At 36.8% G+C, this 19,016-nt stretch overlaps 1 protein-coding gene across 1 annotated transcript in view; it reads right to left on the bottom strand.

Moving 5' to 3' along the window:
- Positions 1-19,016, bottom strand: part of ADGRF5 (adhesion G protein-coupled receptor F5) — a 99,936-nt gene that overhangs the window by 70,915 nt on the left and 10,005 nt on the right. The window contains exon 2 of the mRNA XM_044675720.1: positions 8,905-9,031. Coding sequence (XP_044531655.1) covers positions 8,905-9,009 — 105 coding nt within the window. The 5' untranslated portion in view covers positions 9,010-9,031. The remainder of the gene's footprint in view (positions 1-8,904; positions 9,032-19,016) is intronic.

Below are 19,016 nucleotides of genomic sequence, written 5' to 3' on the forward strand. Positions count from 1 at the left end.
TTTCTTTCTTTCTTTCTTTCTTTCTTTCTTTCTTTCTTTCTTTCTTTCTTTCTTTCTTTCTTTCTTTCTTTCTTTCTTTCTTTCTTTCTTTCTCTTTCACCTTCATTTGATAATCCTTTTAAAATGTCTTAAAATATTTTATTTTCCCCATTACTTATAAAAATTATTTAACATTCATTCAAATATTGTTTTGAGTTGCAAATTATTTCTCTCCTTCCCACCCTCCCTTTCTTACTCCCTCCCAACCCTCCCCACTCCCTGAGATGGTAAGTAATCTGATAGAGATTTTCCATGTAGCATTATGCATTTTGGGGGTGGTGGCCTTTGGGGACTAATGACTTTTACACTGAGCAGGGGGCTTCCCTCATGTTTGAGTTTGGCTCACCTGGGGAACCACTTTGAGACCTCTTAAGGAGAGGCAGAGAAAGATACTGCAGTTATGTTCCTGGAGGCAGCTGGTTGAGATATCCAATGTCAGACTGACGGGGAGGAGTAGAAAGAGAGTCATTGTGAGAGCTGAGGGCAGTGAGGTGAATTCTCCTACCACTAGGACTTTGATCTGAGATGGATACTTAAAAATTCCCATCTATTCCTTTCAGTGAGAGCAACAAAGCCAAAAGTGGGTGGAGGAATTTGGCAGACTGTCAATACTTTTGTAATTCTTTTGAAAAAACAATATTTTGCTACTTTTTATTTTGTTTTAGTAAATATACACATCTACACATAAATGAGTAAGTGACCCTTTAGGACTCCTCTAAAATTGGGGAAAAGATGAAAATATTTTTAGAATGGGGATTAGAACCATTTGACAAATTATGATTTATTGATGGGAATTGATCATACCTTCATACTAGATAGGAACGCTGAGTGGAACTGAATGGGGGAAAAACTGAGGTCACAGAGGTGTAGGCAGCTAATTGAGCTCATAGCTCAGATCATGGAATGCCCCCTCTAGTGGCATGCACATATTATTGTACTCTGAGTAGTTTTGATATATTCGTCTTTTGTGACACTGTAAAAAGGGCAGCTGAGTGGAGCAGTGGATAGAGCACCAGGCCTGGATTCAGTAACTTATCTTCCTGAATTCAAATCTGGCCACAGATAATTTCTGGCTGTGTGACCCTAGGCAAGTCATTTTACCCCGTTTGGTAAAATGAACTGGAGAAGGAAGTGGCAAACCATTTCAGTATCTTTGCCAAGAAAACCCCAAATGGGGTCACGAAGAGTCAGACACCAGTGAATAACAACAAAGGAAATGGGCTTTTGTGTGTGGGAACTCTGCTTTTTTATGTAGTGTCTTCCATCCATGTTCTAATTTATCCCAATAATAACCCAAGTAATAACAAACATTTAAAAAATGAAACAAAAAAATAACCCACACATTAAGATAGTATAATAAGATTTAGAGAGTTTGAAATATTTAAACAGTCATATAATAGGTTGACAGAATACTTAGAATTAGAACACGGGTAACCAAAATTCCAAATTGTACTGAGAAGCCTCCTAAGTGGGGAAAGTTCTCACGTTACTTAGTGACCTCACCCTTTTTCCTAGTTTGGGAAAGGAAGTATTAAATTGTGGGGAAATCACTGTTTTGAGATTCAAGAATTCTATTTCTGCCTGAACAGGTGACTGATCAAGTAAGTCATTTAAGCTTTCCATAACTGTTTACACAACAAAATGTAGATGAAACACTAATGACCTTGTTCAGATCTGGCCTTTAAGAAAGGGCACATAAAAATGTTTTTAAAGTTGTTGGGTTGTGTTTTTTCTTTCTTTTAGTTCCTTGGAGATGAATACTTCAAATATTTAAAGCAAATTTTTACTTAAGAATTTGGCCTAGATGCCTATATGTTTACCTAAAAGGTAATATTATTAGTCTAACTGACAGGATTTGTGTCCTGTGGTAGATCTTCACTGGATACTGAAAGTTCTTTGAGGACAGCATTTGTTTTTCCATTTTGTCGAGTTGGGTCACAGTTGAAACAGAAGGAGATCAGGCTGTATTGCCCTTGAAAAACTGCAAAGCTCTTTTAATGCCTCCAAACTTCTCCTATAGACCCAAATCCATGTTTTTAATGCCATTCTTTTACTCGTGTTATCATTTGGTCATGAAAAATGAAATATTTTAGTCTCTGTGGAATTGAAAATGAGTTATCATTGCTAAGACAATGGAGAGTAGATATAAATAGACTGCAGGATACAATGAATGGAGGGCAGCTGTGTGGCACAGTGAATAGAATATTGGCCCTAGAGTTGGGAAGATTAATCTTCCTAGGTTCAAACCTGGCCTCAGACACTTAATAGCTGTGTCATCCTGGGCAAGTCACTCAACTCGGCCTCTATTTCCTCATCTGTAAAATAAACTAGAGAAGGAAAAGGCAACCACTCTAGTATCTTGGCCAAGAATGAAGAGTCATACATGACTGAAAAATGACTGCACAATAACATTACACCAAATAAGAAACTGTGAAAAAACATCATCAGGGGAAAAGTATGAGTAAAAAAAAAGCAGACAATGGGTTAGGAATTAAGCATTACAGGTATAGCCAGGGCTTCTTAGGGGTGCCACTGAGGGCCTTTTGAGCATGTTCAGTTTAGACATAGAGTCCATTATGTCCCTTATCACAAGTGCAGAATAGCCACTTTTGATTAGCATCTTTAAAAGTGGCAAGATTGGCCATACTATTTTCTCTTTCAGATATACCCAGTAGGCATGGACATGGATGCCATGAACTGAAACAGTGAGAACAGAAGGAAAATCTTTTTTACTCTCTTTTATCCCAGTTCCCAGAAATGGTTTTGGGGGGTGTTTCTTTCTGCTCTGTATTGCTTGTCCTCATTTCAGTCCCAGAGGTGATCTTCACAGGACTGGGCATCCAAACTACGGCCAGATGATACATTCATCTGGCATGGAAACTTTAAAACCAAAAAAAGCCTAGCACTTAAAACTACGGGGATTTTGGACATGAAACTGAGACTGTGTTCTTTGGTAACTGAAATAAGCCATGAACTTACTCTCTTTCCCCTCCCTAATGACTGGGGAGGAAAGGAGAATCATGTCCCCTATGAATCGGGGAAGAAAATGTGTATATTTGTGATTATAACTCTTGAATTAAGTTATTCCTTTAGTACATATTTCAGTGTTAAACAGCTAAGTATTCTTGTGATATCAGGAGATATTAAGAAAGACCTCCAGTACGTTGGTTTGACTCTCTATGACAAATTTAGGGGAGATCATGGGCAAGAGTTGCACAGAATGGGCAGGCATGGATGTATGGAGACATGAATCCCTGGTATTAACAAACAATTCCATGAGATCTAAGATGCATTTCAATATCTACTATGCTTAGCCAAGCACTTAACATACAGAAGACACTTGATAAATGCTTATAAAATTGTGTAAACTCATTTATCCTTTTACAGCTCTTTGAAAATGCATTTTATGTTTTTTTGAATGTAGCCAATAAGGAAATTTATTTTGATTGACTCTACATGTTCATGATGGGCTTTGTTTTTCTTTTGTTCTCAGTTGGTGGGGTAAGTTGGGGTTGGAAGGTGAGAAATGATTTTTCTAATTGAAACAAATATAAAATATTTTTAAAATAAAATACATTTTAAAGATTGAACTCAAGTCTGGAAGAAAGAACCCCATGCTGAGAGTCTGGAGAGCAGGGTTCAAGTCATCATTTTATCATTTATTTGCTAAATGACTTTGGCCACTGGACCCTTAACTGTCTCTCATTTTATCCTTTTTAATAAAGACAAGGAAATGAATTAGGGCTAGATGACCTCCAAGGATCTCTAATGGTCTATGACTAAGTCTTTATTCTTAATTTATAGTCAACAATGAGTGCAAAGATACCAACTCCTGAGCACTGAAGTGAGAAATGCATTAATTATGCTAAGTCATGATACAGTCTTTTGTTCCATAGATTTGAGGGAAATAAAATAATTCACAGTAGTGCCATACTTGAAATGGAAATCTCTGATAAAAGACAAGATGTTTATTTATAAACTGCACATTGTGGTCACCGTTGTTTACCCAACTGACCCAAGAAGGTCATAAGAAAATTTTGCAGTTGAGGTGATCATGAAAATATCAAGGAAATGATGAATCAATCAAGGCACCTTTATCATACTTTCCATTTGTGTCTTCTTCCTGCTCATTTGTAGAGTGAGATAATGGATGATGGAGAATATGAGGTTTGAAGTGTTATTCTTTCTCTTGAGGCAGGGGTTGATGGATAAAGCTGAGGACCTTTTCCACAGTCATCACATGATCATGTCTACTCACTTTCTTTATTCCCTGACTCTGCCTTTCTTATATGTCATTTTAGCTATAATGTTATCTAGAGCAGAACCTTAGCAGTCATGATGGACAGATTTCTTATATCAAAGAAGACTTAGGACAATTTTAAGAGGGATGCATTATCTCAGTGTCATGTTTGGTATGGAAAGGCAAGTAGTTTAGCATAGTGGATAAAATGTTAGACTTTAAGTCAGAAACACCTGAGTTCAAATCTTGCCTCAGGAACTTACTACTATGTGACTCTGGGGACAAGTCACTTAGCCATTTCCTGCCTCAGTTTCCTCATCTGCAGATTGAGAACAATAGCACTTATCTCATTAATTGTTATTATTAATAATAATATCTAAAAAGGTGGTTGCATTGATCAAATGACACAAACTATTTTCCAACTCTAATATATATAAATGCCAGCTATTATTAAATTGTCCCTAATGTCTTGATTTTGCACTCCAACCCCAATGTAAATAAATTGAGGATGAGACTATTTTTGTGGTCATGTTCTGTTCCTTTATATATTAGCTGTCAAGTCAGTCCACAAACATTTATTAATGCTCATTATGTGCCAGGCACTGTGATGAGCACTAATCATATCAGGATTTCCAATATTTTTGTATAATAAATAGTAGAGGAAATTCAATGCATTCATTTCAATAAGACTTTATTAAATGTAAAAGACATTGATAGGGATACCAAGGCAAGAATATGTTATGGTTTGTGATTTCAAGGCACTTCTAATCTACTGAATATTTATAGTGAACTCCCTTTCCAATGTGGATCAACACCACTTCTGAAATTCAGAATCTTAAGAGGGTTACTTGAAGTCACTAAAAGTTTCCTTGTTCAGGTCAATGAATCATTTATTCACATAGATGATATGCATCAGAGGCAGAATTTGATTTCAGGTCTTTTAAAAAAATTTTTACTTCAAGACCAACCCTTTATGTCCTATACCAGTGATGACAAACCTTTAGAGACTGAGTGCCCAAACTGCAACCTTCACTGTGAATGTGAGCCTCCCCCTCATCCCAGACAGGAGAGGAAGGAAATGCTTCCATTGGGCTGAGCAGAGGAGCAGTGTAGAGGAGGAGGAGAGCAGTCTCCTCTGGCACACATGCCATAGGTTCACCACCAACATAGTCCTATGCCATAGCTTCCCCTTCTGAGAAATACCAGATACATTTTTCTAAAACCTGAAATATTTTTTTTCCAGAAGGCTATATTCTTTCTAGGTTTTGCTCCCCCCCTCAAGGAAGACTAGATAGTATTCTTTTATTACTATGAAGAGTTAACACATCTTTGATATGTTACTGCAAGTGAGTTTAGCATAAGTTTAGCATAGATTATTTCTACCAAGACTTCAAAAAAATGTTACTTTGAGGTTAAGGGAAAAGTTGCAATAGAAAAGAGATAACTTAAAAAAAAAGACCTAGATTTCTTAATTAGAATATGAAATCCTGGTATAAAAAGTATAGCTCAGGAGATCTTAAAAATATTTTCATCCATAGATCTTATTGGCAGACTGGAGAAAACATAAGGAGCCCTCCTTAGAATAATTTTTAAAATTCATACTTGAAGGAAATATTAAATTTCAATAAAAGATTAGTAAAAATCAAGATTCATTTTTTCCCATCTAACTACAAAGAACCCCTAAAATCTATCCAAAGCCTCCAGGTTCAGTATCCCTGATACAGTTACTATTGTTATTCAGTCATTTCTAACACTTTCTGACTCCATTTGAGGTTTTTTTTTTTTTTTTGGCAAAAATACTCAAACAGTTTTGCCATTTCCTTTGTCAGTTCATTTTACAGATGCAGAAACCGAGGCCAACAGGGTTAAGTGACTTGACTAGGGTTTCAGCTAATAAATGTCTGAGGCTGGATTCCAACTCAGATCTTTCTAACTCCAGACCCTGTGTCCTATCCATTTTACCACCTAGCTGCCCTGATATAGTTACTTGTCCTTTGCAATTCCTAGTTTTAGAGGGTTGCTTGGGGCGGTGAGTGGTTAAATGTATTTGCCCAAGAATCACACAGATAGCAGAAGTCAAATGAAAGAACAGAGGTAATATGATACAGTAGAAAGAGCATCTGGAGTCAGAGAAAGTATCAAATCCCCATTCTTCTATTTGCAGTGTGTGACTGCAGGCAGGTCATTCATTTCTTTCAGGACTCAGTTTCTTATTAAGCCTTCTTGCCTACAAGGCTAACTCTCTCTATTTCACTAAACTGGGCTACATTTCAAAAACTCCTTAAGCTGTAGCTAAGGATGTAGGCAACATCTCAAGATCTAAATTCCCTTACCTAATTAACAACCAATTTTGATTCTAGAACCACTAAATTTTCTCTATATTCAAGTACAAATCTTATATCCTTTTCTCAGGAGTATTTGGATAAACATGCTGCCTGTTTTATATATGCAGAGATTTGTATTAATTTTCTAGTGAATGAGGAAAGGATTAGAAAGTGCTCTGGGGGGAGATAACCAATTTGGGTTCTAAAACTGGTTCTAGAACTTATTAGGCATAGATGTCTTAGCACCATCACTCCTGGTGGCTCAGGGGCGGCTTCTGAACTGAAGATTGGAAAAATAGGTTAAGGGTAGAGATGTAAGAATCACTTTTACTTCTATTCAACAAATTTTTTCATCATGACACTAGCTTATGTGAGGTACTAGGCTTGCCATTTTAAGGGCAAAGATGAAAAATGAGCAGAGTTCCTGCCCTCAACAAGCTTACTGTCTCTTTGAAAGATGTGACAATGTTTGAAAGATGTGACAATGTATAAATAGCTATCATGAAAGTGGGTATGAGATGAGGACATGGGAAGGTTCTAGTAGAGGGGCATGAAAGATTTGGGGAGGGTGGGGATCACTACTAATTGTTGAGATAAAGCAAGACAAATCATGAAGGAAGTGATTATCAGAGCTATCTTAAAGAGGAATGGGCTCTCAGAAGTAATGTTGAGAACAGTGTTTGGCATATAGTAGAGTCTTAATAAATGTTTATTGATTGACTGACTGATAGTGGGTTCCTCCTGTTAGAGGCTTTCAACAAAGGCTAGATGACCAGAAATTGTCTACCTTATAGAGGGAACATTCCCAACTCGCCTCCAGCATGATTTGAACTAAAAGGCCACTTCAAACTCTGAACTGTGGTAGAGACAAGTTTCAATTCAATTCAATTTGATTCCATGCCACTCAACTCAAACAGCATTAAGACATGCTGGTGGATTTAAATATTTGGTTGAATTAAATTTATCAAATACCAAAACATACCTAAAAATATCCCATGGGCAGCTAGGTGGCACAATGAATAGAGTTCCAGATCTAGAGTAAGGAGGACTTATCTTTCTGAGTTCAAATCTGTCCTCAGACCCTTATTATCTCTGTGAACTTGAGCAAGTCACTTAAATTCCATTTGGCTCATTTTCTTCATCTGTAAAAAGATCTAGAGAAGGAAATGGCAAACCATTCCAGTATCTTTGTCAAAAATACCTAAATAGGGACTCAAAGAATCTGGCATAACTGATTGACAACCATATCCAAGCATTTGTTGATACTGGTTGAATTGAAAGGCATTATGATTAGTGCTGAGAATAAAAAGACAAATAAAAAGACAATATTCTATTGAAAGGTTATAGCTTTTAAGGAATGATAATCTTTGAGAATAAAGATTTTGCAGACCGGTAATATGTTGGGATGCAAATCAGTGTTTGTCAGAACTGATGGCTAAATTTATAATTCTAACAGGTTCTGACAAGTCCTTTTTAAAAAATAACATTTTATTTCTTTCTTCAATTACATAAAAATTTTTTTTAGCTTTCATTTTTTTGTGGTTCGTTGAGACCAATTCTCACCCTTCCTACCTCCCTGACCTCTCCCTTCCCTGAAACAGCAAGTAAATTGATATAGATTTTAAATGTGTAATAATAATATAAAACATTTTTTCTATATTAGTCATTTTGTGAAAAAGACCTCAAATGAAAGAAAAGTGAAGCAATAAAGTGAAATATTGTATATCTCAATCTGTGTTCAGAGTTCATCGGTTCTTTCTTTGGAAGTGGATGGCATTTTTCATCAAGAGTTCTTGAGGATTGCTTTGGATTGTATTGCTAAGAATAGGACTTAGCACCTTCTTTAGAGATGTCAAGACCCCAGGCATGGACTCCTCAAGTAGAGAGTCCCTAGCTGAGGGGTTCATAGTCCCTTAAAGATCCCGAAGTACCTCCTGGGTTTTCTGGGTTCACACCCTGACACAGAAAAGGCATCTGCAATAATTTGTCCTTTGAGGAAACACTTAGTTCTATTTTTATTTTTGTTCTGGGTGAGTTAAGTTTATAGTGACCACTTTATTCAGTGAATGGAATGTGTTCTATTTTTGGTTACTGTTGATATTAAAACACTCCTAACAATATCCCATTTAATATGCTTATATCACTTTCCCCTGATCTTACCCTTTTCTCGTAAGAGCAACAGACCCCCACCCCCTCTCAATGCTACCTTGGTTTGCAAAAGAGAAGATTTATTTTACATGAAGTTCCCAGAAAAAGAGACAAAAACAAAGGAGGGGTAAGACTGGGCTTAGTTCTACTTACCAAAGGATGAACAATGGATTCAAGATTCAAGTTCTCTGCAGCTTGAGAAGAGTAAATCATAATCAGGAATATGAAACAGAAAACTGGTCTCCTTGAGGAATTCATGTCTTCAAGCTTCTTGTATGGCCTGGAATGGGAATAACATGATATGTAGAGCAGTAGGTTGATAAATTTGTTATTTTTATTGATTGTATTGGGGGGGAAATGAACAAATCCTATTTGAAAAGTAATGATGGTGAAGGACTTCTTCAAACAAGATAGAAAAAGAAAAACCTCAAAACAATCCTGTCATTCTACGATTCAAATTCTTAGCTGGGTAAATTCATCCAGTGAGATAGAAAGAGGTAGAATATTTTGAGAATGGAGGAAGAAAGGGAGGCAGAATACAGGTGGACAGGACACAGGACACAGATTTAGAAGTGGAAGGATCCTGAGGAAAAAAATCCATCCTTTCATTCGACACATAAAGAAAATGAGGCGCATGGAGAGGAAATGACATACCCAATGTCACACATATAGCAAGAAGCCAGTATGGGAGTGAAATAGATTCTGACCCCAAATTGTAATAGGTATAGGCTACTGGATCTAATTGACAGCTGTAATACCCAATTGGATGCTAACTTTGTCCTAGAGTCTGGGTCAACACACCAGAAGCTATACGGTCATTCCCCTTATAGTTAAACCTGGTTCCCTGGCTTGTAAAGTCTTACCCATTGTCTCTTCCTGTCTCCTATCCACCCCACTGAGCCCACAAGTAATATTTAAGTTAACTCCCCTGGTTTTCCCCATAATAAAATCCAGAACTCTTTCCATTATTCCATACTAATAGACATTAAATTAGGTTAATTTTGGAAAATGAACACAACTGTGTGTGTGTATGTGTGTGTGTGTGTGTGTGTGTGTAAACTCTTTGCAGTGCTTGATTGAAGGAACATATTTTTGTGACCAGGTTAATCTGTGCTGCATCTAAAAAGTGGTAATATACTGTTTGCCTCTTTTTTTAGAGCTTAATTCTATTTCCCTGTGGGATGGTTCTGCCTTGGAATGAGTGAATCAGAGGGTTAGGGCGGTAAATTTTTTTTTTCAGTCCTTTAACGAGGTTTACGCTATCACAGCAAATCAAACTGCTGTATTGAAATGTTTTGTTGTTCAGTCATTTCAGTCATGTCCCATTTTTGTGACCCATTTGGAGTTGTCTTGGAAAAGATATTAGAATGGTTTGCCATTTCCTTCTCCAGCTCATTTTACAAATGAGGAAACTGAGTCAAACAGGGTTATTAAGTGACTTGCCTAGGGTCACACAACTTATAAGTGTCTTAGACTAGATTTGAACTCAGATATTCCTGACCCTAGACCCAGTACTCTGTCCACTGTGCCACCTAGCTGTCATTTGTTGAAATGAGACACAGCCTAAAGATCTGAAAGAGAGCTGAACTATCCTAAACTTCTAATTTATCACCAAGGAAAGACTTGAACACAGGAGCAAACTGATCTCACTCCAACTTTTTATTACCTCCTAATTCACAGTACGGATTTCTAACCCTCTTAGACATCCTTCAACAAGCAAATCAATCAATCAATAAGCTTTTATTAAACTTTTACTATATACCAGACATTGTGCTTGGTGCTGGGAAAACAGACTGAGAAAAGACTCACATTTTCTAAAAAGATATCAGTTAAAAAAAAAACAAAAACAACTTAAATGTCTATCTTAGAATATAAATGTCTATCAGTTCTAATGTAGAAGAGTGGTAAAAGCTAGGCAATTGGGGTTAAGTGACTTGTCTAGGGTCACACAGCTAGGAAGTATCTGAGACCAGATTTGAACCCAGGACTTCCCATCTGTGGGCCTGGCTCTCTATCTACTGAGCCGCCTACTTGTCCCAGAGATCAGAGTCAAATTTAGAAAGAGCTTTTTCAGGTGAGTGAGAAGGTCAAAAGATTGAGATATTATGGAGAGGAGAGAAAATTATACCCCCACCCCCCAAAAAAGCTTTTTTCTAAGAGTTCTCAGATTTGTAGATATAGAGAAGTAAAGGCAACTTTAATAGACATCAAGCTCACCCCTCTCATTTTACATGTAAGGAGTCTGAGGAACAAGGCAGTTGAGTGAAATGCCCAGGGTCATACAATTAGAGTGATAAGGTTGGAATTTGAACACAGGTCACTTAATTGCAGAATTCTCTGGATTGGTTATGCAAGAGAGAAAAGATAGATGAGGGTAGCTTGAAGGAATAGTAGAGAGTGGAAATGTAGATCCATTTATAGGTAGCAAAAAATGAAACAATAGATTGGGGTGAGATTGAAAATTAAAGAGGATAATTATGGAGGCAAACTGCCAAGAGAGATGGAAGAGGAAAGGATGAGGATAGACATAGGAGGATTGGTCTCATTGAGTAAAAGGGCCACCATTTCCATAAGAGACTAAAGGAGGGAGAATGGGGATAATCTCAAGGGGATTTTGAGATGGAGAAGAGAGAAGAGGTTAGTGGTTTCTACTTTCTCTGTAAAATATAAGGAATGGTTTTCTGAGGGGAAGGAATCAGGAAGTGGGGTAAGAGACTTGAGAAGAAAGTATTTGGTACAGTTGCAAAGTGGAGATACTGTAGGTAGAGAACCAATTAGACTGCAAGAATTCAAACTTTTCTCTTAAAATTAAAAAAAATAATTTCTCTTTAAAAAATGTATCAGTAAAGAAATGTGTTTAGTTACTACTTTGTGTGATGGCCAGCCTGTAGAGACTCATGTCTTTCACACATCCAGCTTTTGCACTACTCACTAGTCATACCTACTCATTCCCTGGGTTGACTTTCTAACTTTGCCCTACCCTCTCAGTGCAAGAATAGTTTCTCAGAGAAGGATAACCAGCAAGTGGTTATCAGAAACCTTTGAATGACTCTGTTATGGGGAAATACCACTCTTCCTATTCATCATTTTGGTAGTTCTCAAGTCCCCACCAATGTGCTCCCATTTAAACAAGCCAGTTACTTACAGTGATGATACATTTACATTTTAAACATAGTCATTTTCTTAAAAATAAGGCAAAATATGAATAATAATATCACAGAGATGTAGGGATTAAAACAAATTCAAGAATAATAACTATATCCCAATACACAGAGATTTAATAACCACAACGTAAGTAATAACCCTGGATCTCCCTCTCTCACTAATGCAAATAAGCATCTGTTGAGAAGCATGGGGCACACACATATAAATCTTCTAAGGTGGTACATGAATGAAGAAAACCCATGTGCTTAGGATAACTCAAAATTCTGAAACCACAAATTCTGGTGTCCTCTTTTTCTTTTGGGAGCTGTCCATAAATGTTTTATGATGAACATAGCTTTTATATCGAACAAATTCCTCCCCTGCTAAGGGAGTTGATTCATGTTATACTTGCCTAACAACACCTCATTAGGTTTGATGTTTGGTCAAACTAGTCAATCACCTTGATTGCTTTCCTAATTCTCTAACTCCAAGTTGCTTCTTTACAAAGATGAATTTAGTCTTCAGCAGCAATTGTAGCATTTATAAATTCTAACTTCAGACCTAGACAATACAGTTCTCAAATCTGTCCTTTCAATTCTTATATTTGGGGATTTGGTCTCCAGGTTTTATTCTGTGAATGGCTCCACTTTAACCTTATGATTGGTAATTAAATTCTCATCTTCAGTATATAATTAGATAATGTACATTTGTCCTATAATCACAGAACAATTCTGTATATGTTTCACTCCAGCATTTTATAAAATGTCCTTTCAAAATGAGCAACATCTGTCTCAGAACTCTGAGTCAGAGAAATTATTTCTCCTACAACTCTGAGATCTATGCCTTAGACCTTTGGTGGCAAACCTATGGCACACATGCCTGAGGGGGCACTCAGAGCCTTCTCTGTGGGCATGCACCATCACTCCAGCACAGAATTCACCAGAGTTTGTTATTAGAAAACCAGAGGGATGTGGGGATGGACTTCTCCTCTCCCCCTCTCCAGTACACCTGAGGATATCACCCAACCCTTTAAATGGTTCGCCATCACAGCCTTAGATATATGAGCTGCCAGACCAAACTTATATAATAATAATGGTGATTATTTCTATGGCACTTTAAGGTTACAAAGCACTTTAAAACATTATCTCATTCTTAACTCACAACAACACTGAAAGGCATTATGCTATCATTATCATCCTTTTTTGTAGATGATAAGACACATGCAAAAAGAATTTCCAGTGACTTACCCAGAGTCACATAGCTAATAAGTGCCTGAGCAGAATTAGAACTTGCTTCTTTCTAATTCCATGTCCAGTCCTCTATCTACTGCATCACTTGATTGCCTAGTAACTACATTTCTTAGGAGCACATTTAGACCTCACACAAGTGAACTCTTTCTCCTTTAAAGAGATGCTTTCTTACATCTTCATTCTTGAGACTTAGGCAACTAGCTGTTTCTGTGACATAATAAACTATTCTGACAGATAAAAGGAAGTGAAAAGCAGAGTTCATACCCTCAGGAATCTTAGAATCTAGTTGGGCCATTAAAGCATATACTTATTACATATCTAAAAATCTTCTTTGGAGTCAGAAGACCTGAGTATGGTGAAGTGCTTTTATAACCAGAATGTCCCTTTTTTAAATCACAGCATTTCTTGAATTTTATTTAAGTTCAAATCTAAAGGAAATTTTTCTTACAGATTTAGCAGCATAATGTGGTCTTCACAGAAAAAAAGAATCCTTCCCCACCTCCTCAGTCAGAATACAGTTGATTCTACACACTGCTAGAATGGGAAGTGGTCAATATATTATGTTTCAAGGGGCTCCAGCCTAAAAATATCTCCTTTATCAACCTGTCTCAATAAATGACTTTAAAATTTTGATACTCATGTCACTTAAAATCCTCATTCATGAAACACTGATTTCATTATGTTCAGTGTTTTATATTTACATAGGCAGGAAATCAAACTAATTATTTTAGATTTTTATTTTTAGATCCAAGAATTAAAACTAAAAATACTTCTCATTCAAAAAATGAAAACTAACATTTATAAAGAACTTTAGACCAGCTGTGTGACCCTGGGCAAGTCACTTGACCCCCATTGCCTACCCTTACCACTCTTCTGCCTTGGAACCAATACACAGTATTGATTCTAAGGCAGAAGGTAAGGGTTTTAAAAAAAAAGAACTTTATGGTTATAAATCTCTTTTACACTTATTATCTGCTTTAATGCTCTCCCAATAATCAAGTATGATAATTAATGTAAACATTATTATTTCTATTTCCTTTATTCATTTTTTTTCAGTTGTGTCCAGTTCTTCAAGACCCATTTGGAATTTTCTTGGCAGATACTGGAGTGGTTGGCTATTTCCTTCTCCAGTTCATTTTATAGTTGAGGAAAATGAGGCAAAAAGGCTTAAATGACTTTCCCAGAGTCACATAGCTAGTAAATATCAGAGATATATTTAACAGATTAGGATATTTTCATAGAATCATAGGAACTTAGAACTGGATTAGACCTTATATGCCATCTAATCCAACTAATACATTAATAGGAAATCCTTCCAATATGTACTAGAGAATTAATCATTCAGCTTTTGCTTATAGATAATAAGGGTATGCTGGCAATGTTTAACAGCCAGCTCTCCAAAACTTTAATGTTTAATTTGTGTTTTTAATAATCTTGCAATCACTTTCTTAACTTTAGGCAGTTCAAAAACAATACATGTACTTTTTTCCAAGATATAAATACTCACATTGAAAGTTTAACAATTGACTTTCTGGAGCTGACTTGACACAATACTACTCATGGAACTCTAAAGAGAAACCTAGTACCTCCTCAAGAATTCAGTTCTACTTTGGGATAGTTCTTTTTATTAGGTAGTTGATTTTCACATCAATATTAAATTTGCTTCTTTGTACCTTCCACCTTTTCTCCTTTGAGGCCAAGCAAAACAAGTTTAATCACCTCCTTCATATGACAGAAAAGCCCCATTTAAGTCTTCCCTTCTCCAGGCCTAACATCTCCAAATCCTTGAATCAAATATTTATACAGAATAATGGTGAAGCCCCTTTACCCTCTAGCTGCTCTTCTATTTATCAGTGATCTCCCTAAAACATAGCACCCAAAAGAGAATACAATTCTCCAGATGTAGAACAACCAGGTCAAAGTAGAATGGGACTATCCCCTACTTATCCCTGTATTCTCTGCCTCTCAATGCAGGCTAAGATCACATTAACTGGTTTTTGTTTTTTTATTTGGTTGCCATAAGTTTTTTTTTCTTTTTGAAGGAAACATTTCACTAAAATACCATATCTTTTCAGACAAACTGCTCTCCATAGCTAAAGCTATGGTTTTTCCACGAGCAATGTATGGCTATAAGATTTGGATTATCAGGAAAGCTGAGTACTCAGAATCAAGGCTTTTGAATTGTGGTGCTGGAGAAGACTTTTGAGGGTCCCTTGGATGGCCAGGAGATCAAATCAGTCCATATTTAAAAGACATTAATCCACACTATTCATTGGAAGGACAAATACTGAATTTGAAGCACAAACATTTTGGCCACATAATGAGAAGACAGGACTCAATGGAAAAGACCCTGGTGCTAAGAGACATTGAAGTCAAAAGAAGGAAACAGCAAAGAATGAGATGGATAGACAGTATCATGGAAGCATTGAACATAAACTTGGATAGAGTTTGTGAGAGAGTGGAGGATAGAAGGGATGGGGGTGCTATGGTCAATGGGGTTATGAAGGGTCAGATATGACTGAATTGACAACAACAAATGCACTACCTCATCACTAAGAAAGGTGAATACTCTCTAGAAGAAATGAGACATAATCCTCTGGGGATGGAGTGGAGAATGAAGGGAATAAGCATTTGTCAGGAGTCAGGTACTATGCTAAGCATCTTATAAACATTATCTTATTTGATCTTTGCAATTATCCTAGGAGGTAGGTTCTATTATTATTCTGAATCTGAAGTTGGAGAAAGTGAGGAAAACAGAGATTAAATGTCTCATTCAGAATCACAGAATTGGTTAAGTGCCAGAGGCTAGATTTGACTTCAGGACCAATACTCTATCCAGTTAGCTGTCTAATGTCTTGGAGCTTCAATAGCCAATTATGTCTTATTCTTATGAGTGTTCCATCAGCTCTTAACAGTCTTATACATAGTTTTAGAACTGGAGCTCAATATGAAGAATAAGATCCTAACAAAGACAATTGTCCAAAAGTGGAATGGAGAAAGGATACTTCTCCCTGGAAGTTTTCAAGCTGAATGACCACTTCTCAGGAATGTTATTGAGGAGATTCCTTTCTAGGTCAAGGTTGAACTAGACCTCTAAAGTCTTATCTAATTGGGGCATTCTACAGTCCCAGAGCCATAATTGGCAATTTTGGTGCCCAAGGCAAGTAGTACAAGATGTTATCCAGATAATAAATAAGTATGCCTTTAAACAACTATAAGAGGAAATCTCAACACTGGTATCATATTACAGGGGACACCCTAGAGATTATGAGGAGAAAGAAATGCAAAATTGGACCTATTGTGAGGAGCAAACATTTTATCTGTTTGGGGGGTAAAAGAGAATGTCACCAATAATACAAAGTTACTTCACAGGAGATTTATTGTTGTTTGGTTGTTTCAGTCATGTCTGACTCTTTGTTAACCTCATTTGGGACTTTCTTGGCAGAGACACTAGAGTGGTTTACCATTTCCTTCTCTGGCTCATTTTACAGATAAAGAAATAGAGGCAAAGAGAGTTAATCAACTTGTCTAGGGTCACACAGCTAGTAAGTGTCTGAGGACAGATTTGAATTCTATAAGATGAATTTTCCTGGTATCCTATCCACTTTGACACCTAACCAGGGTAAGAAATACAATATCTGATCCCTTCCTATTGTAACTAATTATTTATGGTAACTAGTTTCTACAATGCTTAGTGAAAGGTTTTACAAAATATAAATGCAAATAAATTAAAAAACACTTACTCTTTAAAATCATTGTTTTAGTTTTGTTCCTTCAGATTTTGGAAAAGCCCATTATCCAATCCTAGTTATTGCTTTGTGTGATTCTAGTCTCTCAGGATATATTTGTTGAATGAAATGGGGTCAAAGATGAGGAAATCATTTTGGTCCCACTACTCTGTTATTCAGATCAACAGGACTCATTGTTATCAAAGGCAAAGATCTTTTCGAAGACAGCTATCTTCTGAAATTTTCAGCCCTTTGCCATTTTATAAACAGGAAAATGGTGACCCTGAACTGCAGCAGACTCAAAGCAGTAGCAACAACTTAAGAGTAGAGAAATAAGATTTCTCATCTTTGGTTTAAGAACCTGTCTGTCTTTGACTTAGAGTAACTTCCTTATCTTCTCTGATTTCATTTTCCTGTCTGGGAATTAAGAAGGGAGGAGGAGGAAGGTGGAGAATATATTGACATCATAAGCAAAGAATGAGCTAGAATGCTCTTGCCTGGCCACATTTTGATGACAAATACTATTATTTCTTGAAGCATTCAAAAATGACATCCATATTAACCCTGTCACTCGAGTCACAGAAAGTGCTATGTTTTCTTATAGACAGGTCTTGCAAAGTCACACTCAAGCACAAAGATGGACGGGGTATCATCATAGTGATTGTTGGTGTTCAGGCATTCCAGTTGTTTCTCATAGTGACCTCTTTCTCGGGTTTCCATTGCAAAGAAACTGGAGTGGTTTGTCATTTCCTTCTCCAACTTACCTTACAGATGAGGAAAATGGAGGTAAATAGGGTCCACTGAAATGACTGAGGCCAGATTCAAACTCGGGTCCTCTTGACTCTTGAGGTCTTACATTCTTTCTCCTGTACTACCTAACTTGAATGCTTTATCTGTCTGTCTATCTATCTATCTATCTATCTATCTATCTATCTATCTATCTGTCTGTCTGTCTGTCTATCTTATCTATCCATCCTATCTGTTTGTCCTGTCTCTCCATCTATCTGTCTTCTATGCATACATCCAATTATCTGGCTCTCTGTAACTATGCTATCTATCTATATCTATACCTATCTATCTATTTCTTTAAAGCTACCTCTCATTCTTTATTTTTAAACAGGGAAAAGTGGAGAGAAGCACTTTTTTATCTCCTCTTCTTTTGCTGAACACATCTACCTCACTAACTTTAAATTTGTTCCCCCTTTTTGGTTCCAGTGGGCCTGAAAATTAGAGAGTAGATCAAATATTGGTTCTGAGAACTAGTGTTAACATTGATGACAGTGACGGATATACAGCTATAAGCATCAATGAATAGACTCCAAAGCTCAGGAATGCTGCAACAGAGGTAATGTCAAGTAAAATCACTTACTATGTTCTTGTCACTGTTCTAAGCACTAACACAGGACAGACTATTTCTTATAATATATTCTTGGGGCTCATAGCTGTCTACTGAATTACATTTTCTGTCTACTGAATTACATTTTGCAGAATCTTGCACATAGTGGGTGCTTGATATATGTAATGAAAGGAAAGCAGAAAGGAAGGAAGGAAGGAAGGAAGAAAAGAAAGAAGGGAGGGAGGAAAGAAGGAAGGAAAAGAGAAGGGAGGAGGGATGATAGGGTTTAGGTATCTTGTCTAGATGGGTCAGAGGTTGTGTTTAGCTAGAATTCAAGATTCCAAGTATTAAATTGTGTATAGTAGGAACAGGATGGATAGCTAAGTAGTACAGCAGGTGGAATTCTGAGCTTGGAGTAAGGAAAACTCATCTTTCTGAGTTCAAATATGTCCTCAGCCATTTATTTTATGTGTCCCTGGGCAAGTCACTCAACCCTGTTTACCTCCGTTTCCCCATCTGTAATGAGCTAGAGAAGGAAATGGCAAACGATTCCAGTATCTTTGTCAATAAAATCCCAAATCCAATCATGACAAGCCAGACATGACTGAAAAATTACTGAACAAAAGGGACAGAACTAAATTTCTTCAATGTAGGGTAGTCCCAAAGGAGAAAACTCCCTATTTCAATGCAGATTTCTTCTTTCTCTGCAATTTGCAATCTTACAAAGTTACTTAGACTACAAAGAGGCTGGGCAAGTTAGACAAGCTAGTTTAAAGTCACACAGCCTTTATGGGTCAGAAATGGGAT

Source organism: Gracilinanus agilis, chromosome 4 (assembly GCF_016433145.1).
Source record: "Gracilinanus agilis isolate LMUSP501 chromosome 4, AgileGrace, whole genome shotgun sequence".
Taxonomy (NCBI): domain Eukaryota; kingdom Metazoa; phylum Chordata; class Mammalia; order Didelphimorphia; family Didelphidae; genus Gracilinanus; species Gracilinanus agilis.